Source organism: Benincasa hispida, chromosome 11 (assembly GCF_009727055.1).
Source record: "Benincasa hispida cultivar B227 chromosome 11, ASM972705v1, whole genome shotgun sequence".
NCBI classification, from domain to species: domain Eukaryota; kingdom Viridiplantae; phylum Streptophyta; class Magnoliopsida; order Cucurbitales; family Cucurbitaceae; genus Benincasa; species Benincasa hispida.
In genome coordinates, this window is record NC_052359.1 from 35,251,067 (window position 1) to 35,271,735 (window position 20,669).

Sequence of the window (20,669 nt, forward strand, 5' to 3'; positions counted from 1 at the left end):
ATACCTCTGTAGAGCTGAGAAACCCGAATTAAAGGAAAATGGAATGGCTCCTGCGTTGGCATACAACATCATCTGGGGCGCAAGTCTTCTGGAGTATCCTTTGTTTGGTTCATGAACTCTCATTTCTATGACACTTCAATTATCATTTATCTATCTGCATTTTACTTATCACTTCTTACTTCTATAAAAAAATAAAAAATTAAAATTAAAAACTAAAAAGCAAAAAAAAAAATTGTTAACTTTGTTTATCATTTGACCATCTCGATGTTTCTTTGTCAACGATCAAAGTACATGATTGCAGAGGCACTACGCGAAGACGCAACTATTTATTCCGTCACCGCAATCCAAAAGAAGAAGATCGCAACAAAGAATGATGCATCAACAAACAATGCGGGTGACAGCGCAAATTTGGGGGTTGTATTCTTCCTTAACTTTATTCCATATTCTACACTATCGCATACCATTTTAATTTTAAACGTTTTATCACCGCATCCTCTTTGATTACTGCAATCATTTAACATGGATAAATTTAGTAAATCACCGCATGCTGTCTCTTTGTCAATTATGATTTCAATGATGAAACACATGCTTCTATTTTTTTTTTATATATACTAGAATCAACTTAATCTTAGAAAAGTCACCTCATGAAATATTTCTTAGAGGTCTGCTAGCTTTCTTTCAAACTCTCTTTACGTAGCTTCCTAAGAACATCGCATGACTTCTTTCAATCTTTTGGCAATGGGGACATTGCCGCATTTTACATTTGGGGGTGAGGTATTTATTTTTCAACCTTACTATTTTTAGCTTTCTAAAAAAAAATATGAGAATAACAACTTCACTCTCAACGCAATGGGGAAACCCATATTGATAAGAGTTAAGTTGTGAAAGGCACTTACCCGTAGTTGGATGTCCGCATGACACACGTGGGGGCAAGCCAAAACAAAAGTAAATCGCCAGAATCAACACATAAATAAATGACCGCAACTCCACTGTAAAGTAGGTATGAGTTTAGTCTGAGGAAGAGCGCCTTGCTCGTAGTTGGATGTCCGCATGACACACGTGGAGGCAAGCCAAAACGAAGGAAAGGCACTTAGATCAGCAGAAAAAAATAAAATAAAATAATAATAATAATAATAATAATAATATGCAAGGATAGAAATCATTTGACACCCCGGTAGAAAAGTTTTTTGTGAAATAAATCATGCAATGTCCCGGAATTTAGTAAAGTCCTTTTGAAGGTTAAACATTCGGTCCCTAGATCTTAGAAATATTTTAGGAAAAGACTTAAATAAGGCTTAAAGAAATTTTGGTGTATAAGATTTGAAGGAAGTATCCTTGAGAAATCTAGGAAAAGAGATTTGCGGTCGACTTTCTAAAGGAAATCTTTAGCTTATGCTTGAGGACAAGTATTGTTTAAATTTAGGGGTGTGATAACGCGTAGAAATGTACGTTATTACAGTGCTAAATTCTTAAACAATGTTGGCTTTCCGTAAAGCATTAAGTTCATAACATTGCGGATGCGTTCATCGCATAGAAACAGTAAACTTTGGTATTTTTATGCAGAATATGCGTTGACGTAAGGCGAAAAGCGCGATCACAAGAAATCAACGGACGAACGTAGCATTATCGCAAGGCTTTGCGGTGATTTGTGCTCACAAACATCTGCTCAAGAAGGATTGCCGCATAGAGTCACCGCAACTTGGTGGGCGCATCTAGGTGAAAGGCATAATTAATCACGATGGGATAGAAAGCTGATGACGGTCAAATCCAAATTCAGTTGACAAGTCGCTAACGATAACAACTACACTCAGCTTTTCGGTGACAAATATTCGGTGCATCAGTCAGAGAATTAAATCCATCCCATCTGTGCAATCATAAGAGAGAAGCCACCTTTCATCCTGAAGCTCTATAAATACCAAAGGCATCCTTCAGAAAAAGATTCAGCGAGTTCGAACACTTAGAGAATTTTCCTTTAGTTTAGCCTTGTTCTTAGTTTTTCTTTTATTTTAAGGTGGAAGCGAGAGAAGGAGGTTGTGCTGATAGATCATTCCAGTGAGCTCAGGAGAGTGCCAGAAGCATTAAGATCAGAGAGAAGGCCAGCTCTTGCGGAAGCAGGAATATCTTTTGAATCGAATAGAGTTGCCAGTGTAAAGGCCTTGGGCAGCAAGGGATTGCTACCAGGCTCTCTACCTTTATCTTCCATTGTTATTTTGTACCCAAACTCATTTATAAAAATGGAAGTTACTTCTCTATATCTATTCACTCTCTATTTATTATGCATGAGTAGCTAAATCTGTTGAATGGGTTGAGAAGAACTTAGCTAGCATAACTAGGGATCTTCATTCTTCGTGATTATCTTGTATTATGTATGCTTCATTCGTCCATTAGAGAGACTCGAGAGGGTAGTTTAAGGACAGGATCGAGGCTTGAAAAAGTCAGGTTAGAATTTAGGTTCAGGAGAGCCAGATTAGAATGCATAATCAAGAGATAGGAGCTTAGGAATAAGCATTATTTGCTATTACCACATCGCATGCATCCTAGAGATAGGATATGATTGTGTGTGGTTACCTTTTCTTTGTGTACATTTTGCATCATCGCATAGGAAAAGAGTAGAGACTTAGGAATAAGCTCTATGGACACTTTTGCATTCAACACATGCGTCCTAGACTTAGGAGCACCGCATTTGCATTGGAAAATGACTTGCTATGCATGGGTGTAGCATGATCACATAGTCTAACGTATTCCCAGGTAACATTAGTTAAAGACCTTCTCAACCCGTTCATCCGCATACTCAGTGCATCTATCGCATAATTAAACTTTCCTCGAATCCGCCGCATTTATTTATTTCATTACCGCAAATAACAACCACAACAACTATTGATTTATTTGGTTACAGCAAGGTTTTCATGAAAAATTATCACCGCATACCATTTTCCCAAGTCCCTGAGTTCTACCCTGGACTTACCAAGAAACTTAATGGGGTTTACACTTGGATTCCACTGAGAAAACTTAATTGCTCAACGCAACCCCATCACCGCATTTCATTCCATTTTTCTACCTCATAAAACAACGCATCATTACACTATGACCCTTTATATAATTAGGCAAGTAGAAGATTTACATGAAGGGATCCATGAAAAATAGGAACATAATGTTGAATCCCATGAAGAATAGAAAGCAGAACAAATGGTTACAACAAAAAAGAAACATAAGAGAAATGTACAATCTAATAAAAACCTGTCATCGTCTTCTGCATCTACCTGTGTCCCTGGTATTTTGACCAGCCCTCCCCTAAATTAGTTGTTGAACCAAATAACATCTATCAAAATGGATAAATCCAATTTCCTGCTGTGGAAAAACCTAGCATGGTCGATTCTTCAAAGCTATCAACTAGAAGGCTATCTCAATGGAGAAAAACCATGTCCTAGCCATGTTGAAGGGACAAGTGAAGGTCTAGTGTTGCTACTACTGAAACTGCAAAAACTGTACCCAACCCAGCATTTGAGCAATGGGTTACTATAAATCAGTTGATATTAGGCTGGATGTACAATTCATTGCCTAAGAAATCGCCACTCAAGTGATAGGGTTCCAAACATTGAAGGATCTCTGGGAGGCTGTGCAACAGCTCTTCGAAATTCATTCTAGAACAAAGGTTGATTATCTGAAACATCTATTTCAACAGACAAGAAAAGGTTCATTGAAGATGGATGAATATCTAACTACTATGAAAAATATTCTAATGGGTTAGCCCTAGCTAGTAGCCTAGTGTTGATTAGTGATCTTGTCACGATAGTACTCTCTGGTCTGGTTGAAGAATACAATCATGTGGTTGTATCAATTCAAGGGAAATATGGAATTACCTGAACCAAAATGTAGTCAGATTTGTTGTCATATGAGCGTAGATTGGAGTATTAATTGATAATGAAGACAGGCCTATCTAGCCTTAATATCTCTTCGAACCCACCATATGTGAATATGGCACAAAACTCCACCTATAATGCTTCAACACAAGGTCAGAATCCTCACTAATGAATACCAAACGAAGAGATGGAAAAAGAGAAGAGAATGTGAAACCGTGGGAAGGTGAGGAGCATTCATTACTTTGAAAACAGAGGAAATGATTACAAACTACGGGAAGTGAAGCAATGGGAAGTGGAAAGTGAAACAGTAGGAATGTAAACCAGAACTGGCTCAAGTGGGATTGATTACGAAATCAGGCTAGATTACAATGAATCCAAACATGGGCTTTGAAACCCATTATATGACATTCCAATCCCATTCCCATCTACCAAACAGCCCTAAAGTGTTTTTATACACAAATTTGTTTGATTTTCTATACTCAAAATGTTTATATTAATGTCAAATTGCTATGACTTTTAAACGTTATGAACTGGTTGTCAGAGTGATTGTCAAAGTTAGTTACATAGATGGTCGTCGAAGCTAGTCGTCGCTAAAATTGGGAGTCGAATGTGGTTTTCGTTGGAGTGGCTACCAAAGTGATCGTTGGAGTTGGTCACATAGATAGTCGTTGGAGGTGATTGTCAGAATTGGTCGTCGAAGCTAGTCACTGGAGATGGTCATTATTGAAATTGGGCGTCATATGTAGTCTTTGTTGGAGTTGGTCGCCAGAATGATTGTCGGAGGTGGTCAACAGAGTTGGTTGCCAATGAAAGTTTGTTATTTTATCTACTGAGTTGTAAATAGTTTTAGCATAGCACAAAGGGGTTAAAACAATCCTTCCTCATTTATTTAACGCGCACCCCAAGAGTTATTACATCTCACTAACTCACTTCAAGTTAGAGTCAGGGAGAAAGAAATCTTGGAGAGATAATGAAAAATAAGATATGGAGAGATTCTAGAGGGAGAAGAGTTTAAAGGAATACCAAGTGAGTGTTTAGAGTAAGAAGTGAAATTGTTTAATCTTGCTCGATTAGTTGTAGGACCCACATTGTAAAACTTTTTTTTAGAGTATAAGGAGTTAAAGTCATGAAATTGGTGTTGATAAATCTTGGGCGTACCGTGTTAAGAAGGGAAAAAATTGAGTTGGAGGGAGATTTAAAGCCATAAGTTAGAGGGGAAGAGATGTGGAAGAGTAGAAAAAAAATATCAACAGAGACAATAGGGAGATTTTGAAATAAAAAATGACTTTGGCCCAAAAATAAAACTAAAAATAAAAAATAGAAAAAGAAATGGTCAAAGGTCAGAGTTTGAAATTTCACCATTGAAAATTAGACTTTCTATTTATTTTCTCCCTCACTATAGTTCATTCCTAACCCCTAATACTTTAAATACATGAAAGTCCATTTGACCAATAAAGAAATATACTAATGTCTTAATCCATTGAACGTATTCTCAGTTGCTTATAATAGTAAATTAGACATCATGAATGTAGTATTTTAGTTTTTAGTTGTATATAAAATTACGTATGTATTTGGAATATATTTTTAAGTGTTTAATTTAAAAAATAAATTATTTTGACAGAAATTTGAGTGTTTGAAAATCACTCGAAATAACTTTTCACGTGTATTTTAATCAATTTTCATCGCAAATATTTAAATAAAAATGAGTTTTTTGAAAAATATTTTTTTTCACAAGTCAATCCATACGACCCTACATATACAAATTGAATTCATTTGTATTAAATATTTATATCATATTTTAATGAATCTGTGCTACAAGGGATTTTCATCCAATCAATCGGTAACACTTAAAAATAATAAAATTGAGATTAGTCAAAGTTATAATGAAAAATTTCATTTATAGTTGAGCTAAGAAATTATCATTATTTTATTTGGGTATCAATCATAGAAGAGAGCCCACAAGTTGATCAAATGTGTAGGAGATTAGTTTTGATTGGTCAAAACTCCAAAGCTTATCATTGATAGGAACAATATTTGCCTACACACAAATCGATAGGGAGCTTCTACTTACTTCATGATATTGTATATTTTAATCGATTGTCTTTGATGGTATTTAATAGATAAATGGATCCCATTAAAAAAAAAAATTAGTCGATAAAAATATGTCACACGATAAGGTTAAAAGGGATTACTACTCATTATTGTATAAGCAAATATTGTTTGTTTCATAGATAATTGATCGGGATTAGTGTGCTACTTCGCTCGAGATTCATAGGCCATGAATATAGTATATATGCCTACTCTTTTGTTTGGTCTATAGCTTGAGGGTGCTTTCCAATGTTCATTTTTAAAATATCGATAGTTGTATTTTTTTTTTCAATTGATTTAATCGTTGATGGTACGTTTTAACATCTACCTAGAAGCATCATCAAAGATATCTACTCAAATACACCATTGTAGAATCTCCCCAAATCTTTGTTCTCTTTATCCTATGCTTGAGAAATTGAGAGAATAGTGTTCTGTTCCCTTTGGACCATTTTGTGGTTTGGACCCCATTATCTATTACTAGAAAATGTTTGATCTCATCAAAAGACACTTTGGATATTTTGTTTATGGTTACTGGTTGGATTTGTATAGAGTATACCATATAACTTGTTTTATACATGGACGTTTTAGGAGGGTTATGGAATAAGCCCTTTAAAAATACAATTCTAAGATACTAAAAATATACTTCAATAATTTTAGGAAAATCACTTTTAAGTGCTAGTGTTCTATCAAAAGTGCTTATAGAAGAATTGTTTTCACTCAAAAAACAACTAAACTGACCCTGAAAGCACTAAAAAGATTGTCAAAACCTAGTTTGATTGGCCCTACAAATCTATGAACATAGCGTTTTAGCATTTCTTTCATTAAATTAAGTGATTGGGAAACAATGCTCCCCTACAACAAACAAATTCATCATATACAAACAGAAGATTATAAGCACAAAATAGCAAGGTTCTTTTTTCAACTTATCTCTAAGTGTTGCTTCATTTGAACTCCTCCAAGATTGAAGCTATGCTATGCCTCATCTTTAAACTGCAATTTTTCTCTAAATATCTTCACTCCATAACATCTCAGCTGCTATCTTTCCTTAGCAGCTACTGATAAATGAAACATGTACAACTCAAATGAATAAGCCTCTTAAAAGCTATATCAGAACTCAGAGATGAAACCTATAACAATGGTTTTAATGGAAGTTCGTGTCCAATTCATGGAAACAGGCAAGAAAGGGAAAGAAGTTGAACAATAAAATGACATTAAATTATAGACATAAGAGCTACCAAAACATTGCCCTCCATTTCTTTGTAGAGTACTTTATGGAATTGAATGAGGAATGAGAGCAAAAGCACAAGTGAAATCAAGTGTACAATGGTAGATCTGTCCAAGCTCCAGAGACATGGCCATTCTCACATACATAAGCTCGAACAACTGGCTCTCCATCATCATGATACCCAAAAACCCGCCTCAAACAGAAGGCAGAATGCAAATCCCAAGTCTCTTTACAAGAACAAAACGCACAATTCAGATCAATTTTCTTCCTATTCCCATCTTTTATCGTTCTCCAAACATGAGATCCTTTGAAATTCTTGAAAATGCCTCTGAAAAGCATGTAATTCCTCTTCTCTTCGATATGAACACAACCAGGCCAATCACAAATATAAAGAGAATCGCCTCGAAATCGACTCCTTAGAAGTTTATTTCCTTGTTCCCTGCTTAAATTCCAAACCCCAGATGCCAAATGTGATCTCATAGACCTACAGATCTTTCTCCTCTTCGAAACACAAAAATCCTTATCCGTCATAAAAACCCCTTTCTCCACTTTAGTAACACCAATTTGTGGGTCGAGAACATCAGGGGCTTCAGAATCATTATACATAGTATCGAGATACAAATCATCGTAAAGAGACCAAGCACAATCAGAAGCAGAAGCAGAAGCAGAAGCAGAAGCAGAAGCAGAAGCAGAGAGATCAGAATTAACCTCAAATAAAGCAGTAGAAGGGTCCGATTCAGGTTCTGGGTTGTGAGATGAACACAATTTCATGTAGTTTTCATCAGGACCCAGTTCGCGCTCGAGCCCAAAATCAGAATTCTCGAGAAGAACACCGGAATGGACGAGACCAGGACAACAGACAGCGAGCTTATGAAGGGAAGCCCATCCACCGGCGGGAATAGAGTCGCCGACGAGGAGATCGGCAACGAGAGAAGGGATAGCGTTGGAACACTTGGTTTTCCAGCAGATGTTACGGATTGTAGAGGAGAATTTGGTGGAAACACAAGCTAATCGAGCCCAGTTACGGGGATCGTCTTCGAGCTTGAAGAAGATGTTGAGAAGAATGTCGTCGGGAAGAGTAGAAAAGAGGGAATCAGCCATGGGAAAAGGAGGGTTTGGGAAGAGAGAAGAGAGAGTGTTGAAGATGAAGATGAAGATGAAGTTTGAAGATGAAGGGGTCGGTGGTGAAAGTGGAACACTGTCCTCTCTCCTTCACCATTTGCGTCCACACAAACACCTCTGGTTTTGCGTCCACACAAATTCCCCAACTTAGCATCATAAAAACACCAGCCATTCCCCCAATTATTTCTTTCCCAACTGTCACTTTTTCTTTTCCTTTTTCTTTTCTTTTCTTGTTTGTGCTAAATTACAAATAATAATAATAATAACACATTTGAAATTTAAATGGTTTGAAACTATCCTTAGAGTATAAATTTATTAAGATGATGAACGAGAATCGAGACTTAAAATTGTGTGGTTGTAATCAAGGATAGAAATGAAAACTTGCATATTAGTATACTATTCCAAGTCTCAATTTTCATTAACATTTTAAGGAATTGTATTTTTTTTCTATATTTGTGAGTGTTCAGACCAGCTTATGCACACCTCAATTAATCTCATGGGATAACTTACTTAACCTTACAACATTTGGGTGTCAAAGAAACTTGTAAGATTTTAAATCCTAGGTAGTTGACCTCTATGAATTGTATTTCAAAGTTAGTTTTGAAATACCTATGAAAGGTGGAGAATAATATTGTAACTTTAGTCTCATTAGGCATTAGACCTCTTAATAGAGTACCAAATTTTGTTTCATAAACATTAGACCTCTTAACATACATTTATTTAATCCTTGATTTTAGTAGTTATACTTAGTCATAAACTCTTTTTTTTAAAAAAAAAAAAAAAAAAAAAAAAAAAAAAAAAACTAATTAAATCTGGAAATTTGAATATTTTATTTCTATCTGAATGGGTAATTGTTGTTATCGTTGAAGGTTCTTCGGTGATGGAGAGCGCACAGCTTCATTCTTGGGTCTAGTCCTTAGCTAATCCATAGTGTCTAGAAAGTCTATGTCGTCTACAGATCCTGCAGATTCTTCTCTCCCTTTGGTGTTGTTCTCTCAAGATGATTTCTCCCTTTGGCGGTCAATTGTCGCTATGTGGCAAATGAGTCCACTCTTTGTGAACCTCCAAGACTCCTTTGACTTGTCAAAGGATTTGAAATAGTTTCTTTTGTTGTGGTTTCGATGGTTTCTTCTAGCTCGAGACATAAGCATTTATTTTGGTTTCTTTATTTTGGTTGTTTGGTTTATGTGTGAGGTCTAGCTCTTGTACTTTAGTTTTGTTTTAGTTTATACCTCAATCTTAGGTTAAGAGGTTTCGTTTTTGCAATAAATTATATCACATTTGTAAATAAGTTTTAAATATGTATGGCAACTTTTATGTGAATTTAAAACTTACTATATAAAAATGGATGAATACAAGTATTTAAGGATTTCAATTTAATAGACTCAAACCATCTTTCACTCTTTCAAAAAGTATATCTCGAAATTATCGTAAATAAACAAACATTGAAGATACTTAGACCAAATTTATATTCAAATTCAATCAATTCTTTCTGTATAAACGAATTTAAAGCTGATAAAGAAATACTCAGCATTTAAAAGCATCTATACATTTTTTTTTGCCGTCCCTTTCTGTCTCTCTCTATCTCGGTTGAAAGTTTAAGGTTAAAATATCATTATGGTTCCTATACTTTTAAGTTTGTTCAACTTTAGTAGTGTACTTTTGGTTGTTCAATGTTAGTCTATATTTTTAATAAATCTCAAATTTAGTCAATTTGTTAGTTTGTTACTGTTTTTTTTTATTTAAAAAAAAAAACTTTTTGTTATTTATAAACATTTTACTATAAAATTTGAAAAAATATTCGCATATTGTTTTCTTGCACAAAAATAATTATTACTATTTATCTAAATTCAAGATTTATTAAAAATATAAAAACTAAAATTGAATAAACTTCAAAGTATAAGAACCAAAATGATAATTTAACTACAGTTTAAAAAAACCATCTCTTTTCTTGCTAAATTATAAAAATTATCTTTGAAGTTTGTCCTTTGTTTCAAAAGCGCCCTCTATTTTCAACAAAACAAAAAATGCAATATTACCCTTAACATTTTTTAAACATTTCAAACTACCTTCGAAGTAGAAATCATTTTGAATTTTGAACTATGTTTGGACCAATGTAGTAATGACTTAAATGTGTGTGGTGATTCAATCTTTTGTTTTAGGACACTACCACAATATTCCATGTTTCAATTCCTCTCTAGAATTATAAAAGATTTCTACTCCAATAATAATTTTGAAATGTTCATAAAATCAAAAGTAATATTTTAAGTTTACAAGTATAGAGGTATTTTTGCAACAAATGAAAAAGTTCATCTACGTGTTTTATAATCTAGCTTTTCTTTTTTAGTTTTAGTTTCATTGAAAAAAAAATAAAGAAGAAAATTAAGGGAGGGACAAAGGCATTATGTTATGATCATGTGGCAGCTGGTCCTTTCGTAATAGCCTTTATTAAGATAGGTCTAAAGCTAATCTTCAAGCTTATTATCTACAAAGTCGAAAAGACGCTGGAGCATCGCTAAAATTGCTTAAGAGCTTGAGGCTCACAAGTTACCCTCAAATGGGATGTTGGAAGCTCAACTGTGATGTGTCTTGGAGCGAGTCGAAAAGCAGAGGGGTTCAGTTGGATTATCCATGACTCAGGGGTTTCCAGTTGGGGTGGGTTTCAAGGTTGTTCACTGGAAATGGCGGATCAAAGCTATCGATGGTCTACGACTTGTAATAGGATTGTTCATGTCATTGCGTTGGCAAAAGTTTGGCTTAGTGTCCTCTCTTTTATCTCATGATCTTCTTTGTATCTAGTTTGTTATTGGTTTAATTAAATTAAAAAAGAAAAAGGAAAAGGAAAAGAAAGTTGTAGAAGAGGAATGAGAAAGAGAGAGGAGAATCTTAATGAAGCCAACATAAAGATGTTGTGGTGGTGGGTGTTGCAATCCATGTTTTGATTGAAAGATGTCTATCTATTAACTATTAGAGAGGTGAAAAGCATTGGCCAATGCCCAAGGGCATTCACTTCACTCCATTGATAAGAAACGAATCTCACTTTACAATTCTGTCAATCACTGTTCTTTGTTTTTTCAATCTTTATTTTTATCTTCAGTAATATGACAAATACCTTTCATCTTTCACATTTTTCAACTTAATGCTCGTCCCCATTAGTCTTTCAAATTTCTCCAAATCTTATCCTCCATTTTTCTCACTCTTTTTCCATCATTTCCAACTCATAAATCAACTATATACACGTTCTGATGTGATATGTCTGTATTTCTCATATCATACTAATTTTAATTTTGTTTTATATTTCATTTTTCTTTCCATTTCAGCATTTCAACTTTCAAATGTCATTTCTAAAATCTAAACTTGATATTTAAACAAATTCATATAATAACTTTCAAAATGCCTCATGGAAAATTTAATTCCTATGATTTAGAGAGAATTTAATCTCCATACTTTATAATTTGAACTTTGTCCATATGTTTGATAATATAGAAACTATTTATGAGTATTTTATTAAACCACATGGACTATTTATGAAATTATAATTTTATAAACTATAGAGACTACATTTTAAACTTTTGAAATGATTAAATTTTTACTTTCTTCAAACCATCGCTAATGTAACCTATTTTATTAAGTAATAGCTACTCATGCGGCTGCAATGCGTCTACATTTACATTAACACCTAAATATGGATTCAAAATTTAAACTTGGGTTCGGTAAGTTGCCATTTACGAAAAAAGAGAGATTAATTCTGGGAGAGGTTAGTTTACTCATCTCATGAATCATAATAAATGAGAATTCTAAAAAAAACTCCTAAATTAGGAAAATGTAATTAACATTGGAGAAAGGGAGACATCAGTTACTGAAACAAGTGAAACTCCCAATTATGCTGTTATATGAAGGCCTAAACATCTGGCATTTCAAGCACAAATTTCACAATGTTTTACCCCTGCTATTTAATAATTTCCTCTTGTATTCAGAATCGACATATTCGGGGTTGAGAATAGAGGTGAGTAATACCAGTTAGAGGCCCTCAAAACGTCTAATGTTTCATTAACCTTTCTCTATGGATAGCAATCCAAACACTATGATGACCTCTTCCCCAGACAGACATATTAGAGAATGGCAATCTGCTAAGAGCTTATTGATTAAACCAGAACACTTGGAAAACTTGGAAATAAGATTAAGTGCCAATAACACAGTCAACATCATCTTCAAGCAGATAATGCTGTCCTTCTGATGGAGAAATGAAAAAAATGAATTGGCATTGTTGCATGACTTGTGAATTTCATACCAGATTCAGGGAAGACGGAATGGAATGTCATTAACAGGCCAAAAAAAAAAACTGTTCAAATAGCAACGCATATTCTCTTCATTATTCAATCTCTGAATGATAATTATAACTATGCATGAGCAGCATCGACGTGTTTACCCTCTTTGGCATCCCGTTCGGCTGCCCTTAGTTTACGCTGCTCCTCCTTATAAATACGGTTTCTTCTTTGGAACTGTAAGGTATGGTCCAAACAAAGCAAATTGAATTAGAACGAGTACTTACAAAGCAGGTAGAATCATTCCTAATAAAAGCAGATCATACTCCTACCATTTTGGATGTTTAATCCTAATATAATGAATTTTTAGTTAATCGTTCTCTTTTTTCTTTTTAATATTTGTGAGTGTCCGGACCAATTTATGCACACCTCAGCTAATTTCACGGGACAACCCACTTGACCCTACAACATTTGGGTGTTAAGAAAACTCGTAGGATATTAAATCCAGATAGGTGGATACCATGGATTAAACACATGACCTATTAGCAAATATTAAGGAGATGTTCCATTATTTACCACAAGGCCAAGTCATGAACCTCAATCCAATTAGATACCCCACTCAATTAATAAATATTAGAATTCAATCACGATCATAATGGTTCCATAAATTCATTTAATTGATTTTCGTGTAAAAATAAAAAAATAAAAAAACAGCAAGAATAACACAAACATAATCTAACCCACTGATGCGTGGTATTGTCATCAAGGTCAAATTAGTCATTGACAGAAACAAGTATCCCCTCGACTCACTATAAAATAGCAGTATTTTTAAATTTTGGTTCTTAAAGATGTGGTGCATGACTAATTCTATGGAATAATCGCAAGTACTATGTTGTGTCAGGATACTAGTTAAATACTACTTCTATTATCTTAGGTAGATGGTAGCTATAATTTAAGTTTTGAACCATGATTGAAACCTCAATGCATGAAAGATGACGGCTTGCACTTTGGGCTAGTCAATCAACTAATGATGGTATTAGAGATGCAAAAAATAAAATTAATTAATTAAACTAAAAAATCCACCTGTCTACTTTTTTCTACGTGTATACTAAACTGTGCTTACAAGTGATATAACATACTCATCCATATGGCGTGATGGCAAATGCAGAGCAAAGACCACACCGCTCAGCGACATGCACAGGAGGAATAAAGTACACCAATATAAGGTGGAACACATATAGTAATTGGATTGAGGTTCATTTCTGACTCAAGAGAGTAACATATCCCACGAAAAAATCAGAAAAGAGCATCTGAATGCATGGTGAATCTATGATCATGCTAAAAAAGTTAAACTTGTTCCTACAAAAACCTAACACTCTGATTATTGTTACTTGCTGCTAGATTTTACCGATTTAGCCATTTAGATATAGAAATAAAGTCAACTTTTAGCATAATCCATTTACCTTCAAGATAAATGAAAGTAGAAACGAGAAAGAAAAACCATTTAAGAAGAAAAAGAAAAAAGGGAAAAAAAAATGTAAACCGGTGCAAATTAGAAGTGATATGCACAAGGCATAATCATTAAGGGGGTATTTGATACACCAACATGAGTTGAGTTGAGTTGATAAAAATTACCAGTTCAATGTTTACCCCACCAACTTTAAATATTGGTGGACTTGAGTTGGCTTTTTTACCAACTCACCCCAACTCTCCCGTCAGCTCACTCCAACTCTCCTTAAAGTCACCCCCCAACTCTCTCCCTCCCTCCAATGTTTGCAATGGTTTCACCTATCGGCAACTACCACTACCACACTCCGACGACCACCTTCAACTCACCCCAACTCTCTCCCTCCCTCCAATGTTTTCAATAGTTCCACCCATCAGTGTCTACTGCTACCACACTCCGACAACCACCTTCACTGACCAACTCCGATGACCAACTTCATACTCTGGTAACCACCTAAGACGACAACTTCAGGACCAATTCTGACGACCACTTTCGCACAAGCAACTCCGACGACCACCTCGCTTGACCACCTTCGATGACCAACTCCAAGGCTCCAACAACCAACTTCGAGCTCCGACAACCACCTTCGACAACAACTCTGATAAAGGTCATCTTCGATGATCAACTCCAGTGAACACCACCTCTATCAACCAACACTAAAATCACCTCATATGACCAAGTCCAACGAATACCACCTCTAACAAGACCCTTAAGGACAACCCTATTTAGTCTTGAAGTTACGATCTAATTCATTCCGAACCTTTGAAGGCATGTTGTAGTATGTTTGATTTTAATTTTATTTGCATTTAGCTTTATTATAATCTAACTATAGTTTGTTATCTTACTTGTAGGGCTCAAATTAATTGCACAATTCCTCCAATAATTAGTTTGAGGTTCATTAGTTTTAAGTTCAGATTCTACATTTTATAGTTAAATTTTGTTTAATTGTTGGGGAACAATTTATGAGTTATCATCGAGGGTTATTCTTTGTTATGCATTTTTTTATATGTACATAGACATTTTTATAGACATTTTTTTGGACATTATTATTTCATTTGTAAGTGACAAATTAGACTTAACCATAAAATTGTTATATAATTAAGTATTCAAGTTGTGTGGTGAAAATATGTTACATTTTTCAAGAAGGAAAAATAAAAAGTTGTTCAATTTTTACGCTTCTTCAGCGTTCATGATTGAGGGCTAAGTACGTGTGAAAAATTTTCATTTGTTTGGAATATGTTTGGTGTTTAAGAATGAAGAATATACGTTATGCAATTGAGTGTCCAAAAATTGAATTCAAAATTTGTGTTTAGTATACGTTTACTTTGTAGGAATTTGTTATGTTTTAATAATGGAAAAAAAGAATAAAGCATTTTTTAGCGTTAAAAATTTTAGAAAAATATGCGTATAGTTGGAAATTTAAAAAAAATAAGACAAAAAGTTCAAGACAAAATCAATTTCATTCAGAAAAATTGTACCAAATACCCAAACTCAACTCAACACAATTTTGCACCCCAAATACAGACTTTCTAACTCAACTTAACTCAGCACCCCAAACAAGACATTCCAATTCAACTCAACCCAACTTTACACCTCAAATACAGACAATTTAACTCCACAGATAATCTAACTTCTCAGATAATTATTACCAACTCAACTCAACTTTGCGAGCCAAATGCCCCTAAGAACTAATAGTGAAGACAGATTTAAACAAGTAGCAGGTATGAATGCCTAAACCAAAATGGGGAAAAGACAGCTCAGGCACAAGGGGAGTCATTTACCAAGCCATCAAAAGGGTAAATATCTCTTTTGGTCCCTAACGTTTGGGTGTATTCTTCTAATTTAGTCTATTGTTTTAAAAGTTTCAACTTAGTTACTTATGATATAATATTTTTCAATTATATCATTCCCACCCAAGAACCGTGAATGTAAAAATTGCGGGTGATAAACTTCCATGATATGATACTTAGTGAATTGGCAAAAATTAAAAAGAGAAAGTAGACCATCAACAAAAAGAAGAAATGTCAAAATGTCTATCAACTTGGAGGAAAAGTTAGAAAATTTCCTTACTTAAATGGTATATTTCCTTTCTTAAATTTTTGCCAACTCACCAAGGATATACAAACTTATCTGTGAGCCAATTTTAACATTTACCATTGTGAAGGACATAAACTAAAAAAATGTTAAAAAATAAGGACTAAATTGAAAAAACACTCGAATATTAGACTTGCACATATTTGGCTCATAAAAACTAACAAGATGAGGTTTATTTAGATCTTCACATTTGCAAAGCTAATGGTGATGATGCGAACATTAAAAGAAAGGGTCTATCAAGGATATAACCAAAAAAAAAAATGAAAATTATGAAGCGGTATGATGGAGTAGGATTAGGATGAATTAAAGTATCTTGGTCAAATCCTTAATTGATTAGGACTAAGAATAGCTTTCTTGATTAATAAAGATTAGGATTAGCTTGTTTTCCAATTCTCTATAAATGTCTCCATGCACTTACCACTTTTGATACGTAATATACATTTGATTGATTCTTAGAGAAAATTCTCATTTTAGTCATGTAGGCTACACCAATTTGGTACCAGAGCATATGTCTAGGCCAATGTTGGCTGCCGTTAGTGGAAGACCGAGGAAACTCTTTTAGTGAAATCGATCACAAGAGTTTCGTAAGATGTGCTCGTTTCAGAACGACGTGCATCTAATTACAAGTAGAAACCCTTTAAGGAGAAAATTTCAAATAATTGTCCAAGAATCAAGTACTACAATGCTAGAAGGATGTTCAAGACCAGAAAATATTTTCTTTATTACGAAAAACAACCAAGAAAAAATAATAGTCTATTGAAGAAAATATGTCACTTCCTACTACAGTTATTCTGAAACTATTAAAGAAGTTTGCTTTTGCATATCCTACGTCAATCTTAAAGCACCAAAAGAAATTAGAAAAGGAGCAGTCAATGTTCATGGTATCTTGAAAAAAATATGATTCAGAACTTGGATCAACTTTCTTGAAGACGATAAAATTCGAAAAGGCTAGAATTTCAAATATTAAGAGTAACACTCGTGAAATTCTTTTTTAGATAAGAAACATTTCATTGATAAATGAAATGAAAGGGGGAGTGTAACTTTCATGAAATTCAAGAACCCACCCAAAGCTATGAAACAGTGCAAGCAACGAATGAAACAGAAAACCAGAAAACCCAGAAGATTCGAGAATTGAGTGTGAAGGAGTAGCAGACATGTTGAGATCTGAGATCTGAGACTCAAGTGTGAAGGACATTGTGGCAACAAAGATGAAAAATCAATTGAAAAAGAAGACGTAAACTCAAAATTGCGCAATCTGTGTGTTAACAAAATTGCGAGTAAGAAGCAAGAAAATGAGATGATGCACCTAAACCCTATTTGCAGTCCTGGAGAAGAAGAAGAAGTTGTGATCTAAGGTGGCTCTGTTGTTGCATGCGAAGAAGACGACGATGAGAAGGAAGCATATGCGACCATTTTCAACTCAATATCCATCCACCCGATCCGACTTGTTTCAGTGTTCTTTTAACACACGGATCTCCACATTCCAGTCCAACTCCCTTTATTTTGGCCTCATGACTCGTACAATCCGACCCAACTTCAACCCTATTTATCTTTTTTCCAATTATCCAATTAGACCCAATTACAAACCAACCATTCCCATTCGTCTTTACATAATTAACACAAATCATTTTCAACTTTGGGCAAGATGGACAAATGCCCATAGAGATAAAATATCCATCGACCCCAACAACAAAGAAGTTTACTTTTATATTTCTTCATCGTTCGTAACTAAAGTTGCTTTCTCCCACATAGAGACATGACATTCTTCTATTATTCATTTTAACAGGTTGATAGGCTGCAATTATGAGAGCTTATACACGTAGGCATAAGAAAAGAGGTGTAATTACGTGAGAGAGAATGTTGTGTGTGTGATGGCCCCAAAGAAAATTGTTAATTCAGGGGACTTGGGTAGCTGAGTATATGTGTGTGTACATATATATATTGCTTAGCTAGGTAGCATCTTACTTAGTTGGAAACTCTTTTTTTAAATGGGTTTTTGTGGGCTTGGTTTTTTATATGTCCTTGTATTCTTCATTTTTTCTCAATAAACAATACATACATACATACATATATATATATATATATATATATAAGATTAAAATATCGATGTTGATATCAATATTGAGATTTCAATTTTGTGGATATCTCAACGGATATGTCGATAAAATATCGATATCGAAAGATATTTCTGTAAGTCCAAAAATTCAGAAAATTTGTTTAGATTAATAATTAAGTTGTTTTTACTCTCAAACTAAATTATAGATATTGTTATTAGCATTTTTATTCATATTGGATTAACTAGATGTCGTTTTTTATATTTTACGAGCATCTATAAAATATATCAAAGATATCCGTGGATATTTAATATCGATAACCCTTCAATTTACGGATATATCGACATGTTGACGGATGTTTTCATCCTTGATATTGATGGGCCGAGTAGGTGAGGTAGTTTTTGGTTAATATCTTGTATTTGGGTTCTCTTGTCAAAATTGGGAGAGAGGGGAGCTCTTAAATCCTTCCAAGTGATTGTTGATTAATAAAATTGATGCCAAGGCCTAACACCAGAATGCATAAAGAGGCCACATAATCAAAAAAATCGGTTCTGCTTATCACAGTTATATGTGAAACTTAGAAAGCAAATGATGTTGTTTAAGTGGCTTTCCACAAATTCAAATCTTCATAGGCAAGCTGTATCTTCAACAGCATACAGGCGTGCTGTTTTATTTTAACAATCAAGCATCTATATAATCAATTTACCAAAAACATATCCCACTATCCCGTTTTTTTCTTTTTGGAATAAAATAAACTTAGCAGGCAGAACTCAATGTTGTCACAGTAAGTGTACACGGATACATATCTTCATAGAGAAGATGTATGTTCAGTAACATAAACACACTATTGTGTGTTAACAGAAACGCCTAAACTGATTATTTTATTGGATGTCCCTGAAGGGATGCCTAAATTGATTATTTTATCAGATGTCCCCGTAGGCAAGCCTAAACTGATTATGACTATCTTTCTTTCTTTTCCTTTCTTTTTTTTTTTTTTTTTTTTTTGTACTTTCCATTCCTTTTTCTTTCTTTCTTTCCCTTTTTTTTTTTCCTCTTTGTGAGTTCAACAGTTGCAGAAGTAGGGGATGAAACCATCCTCTTGGGGATAGAGAATTGGTATCTTATCCATTGAAATACATTCATATTGGCCTAAACAGACTAAAACATGCAATGTGTGGCAAACCGTTCACTTGAAACAATAAAGTTGACCTATCCCTCTCCCTCATTAGACACAAAACTTAAAATGTAAGTGGTTGAGACAGAGGGCTCCACCGTGCTTCTCTAAAACATTCAATCTTGTAAATAAAAACTCTAAAAAAAAGTTCATTGAAACGTTGAAAACCATTTGGAACTGGAAACGGAAGCCACACAACCTTATTTATTCGTCGACATGACGCCACCTTTCACTAATCGATCACTATCACTTAAAGCCACAAGAATTCATGTAGCCGAAAATTCAAATCTCTCCAGAAATTATGTCAATTAACAAGTTACATATAAAAACAGATCTAAACCACATCTTACACAACCGCCTTTGGATGCGAGTCGAAAACATGAGCCAAGGTCGAATTAGGCAACAGAAGTTCAAAGGAACGAGGAACCACATATCTAATCCCTATTCAGGCAATCAATCTAACCTACACATGAACGATTGGAAGAAAAACAAAACAGCAGCAGGAGAGTAAGGGGAATGGAAGGTCTTACCTCTTTGGAATGGTGGAGGCACTCGAGGTAATCTTCACGGAGTAGAGCACAGTCCTTTGGTTCTCGGCAGCGGGACATACAATCGCTAAAATCAATCCAGAAATCGTAGCATCGGCCCTTGTTTCCGGTGATTCCCCACCCTGACGCCATCTTCTGAATCTCTCGAGATAACCACTGAATCGGAGTGTCGTTGTGTTTGGTGTGGCTCGAGCCGCGAAGGCAAAGTGGAAGTTACTCAAATTTTGATGGATTCTGGTTCGGGTTTTGAGGGAACAGTGGCAAAAGGATGGAATTTAATTTTTAAATGATAAAGGGTTGCTTAGCCGTGAATTGACAAAGAGAGGGGTTATTGGGGAAAATGACCTATTGGAAGTTTTTTTTTTTGGGAAAAAAATGATTCCTTTTATAAAGAATGCATTTTTGATCCTTTGTGGGAGAAGATCATTATACTTTTTTCATAGAAAAAAAATTCAAAACCTCAATCCCTCCTTCCATGATCGTTTTCTTGCAACCCTTCAAATTCGTTTTAAGCAACTTCTCTCATTCTTTCAGTTTTTCTTCAATATTTAGGTTCATCATCTTCAAGTTCATCCGTTCATCTTCATCAAGTAAGTATTTATGCATATTTTAGGAGGATTTTGGTTTTAGATTTTTTGGCATTGTTCTTGATTTTCTGGGTTTTCATGGGGTTTCATAATTTTTTCAGATTTTTTTTGTAAAAAGAAATGTTGCATTTTAGAATGATTTTAA

General features: G+C 34.5%; 2 protein-coding genes across 2 annotated transcripts; both read right to left on the reverse strand.

The window, feature by feature from the left end:
- Positions 1-6,737: 6,737 nt before the first annotated feature.
- LOC120091690 (phytochrome A-associated F-box protein) lies at positions 6,738-8,452 on the reverse strand. The gene has a single exon (XM_039049799.1). The coding sequence runs from the start codon at positions 8,272-8,274 to the stop codon at positions 7,261-7,263; it is 1,014 nt and encodes a 337-aa protein (XP_038905727.1). The 5' UTR covers positions 8,275-8,452; the 3' UTR covers positions 6,738-7,260.
- Positions 8,453-12,320: 3,868 nt separating this feature from the next.
- On the reverse strand, positions 12,321-20,212 carry LOC120091899 (NADH dehydrogenase [ubiquinone] iron-sulfur protein 5-B). The gene is made up of 2 exons (XM_039050057.1): positions 19,920-20,212; positions 12,321-12,797 (listed from the first exon to the last, which is right to left on the reverse strand). Exons 1-2 carry the CDS (start codon positions 20,067-20,069, stop codon positions 12,696-12,698), a joined length of 252 nt encoding a protein of 83 aa, XP_038905985.1. The 5' UTR covers positions 20,070-20,212; the 3' UTR covers positions 12,321-12,695.
- Positions 20,213-20,669: the final 457 nt, after the last annotated feature.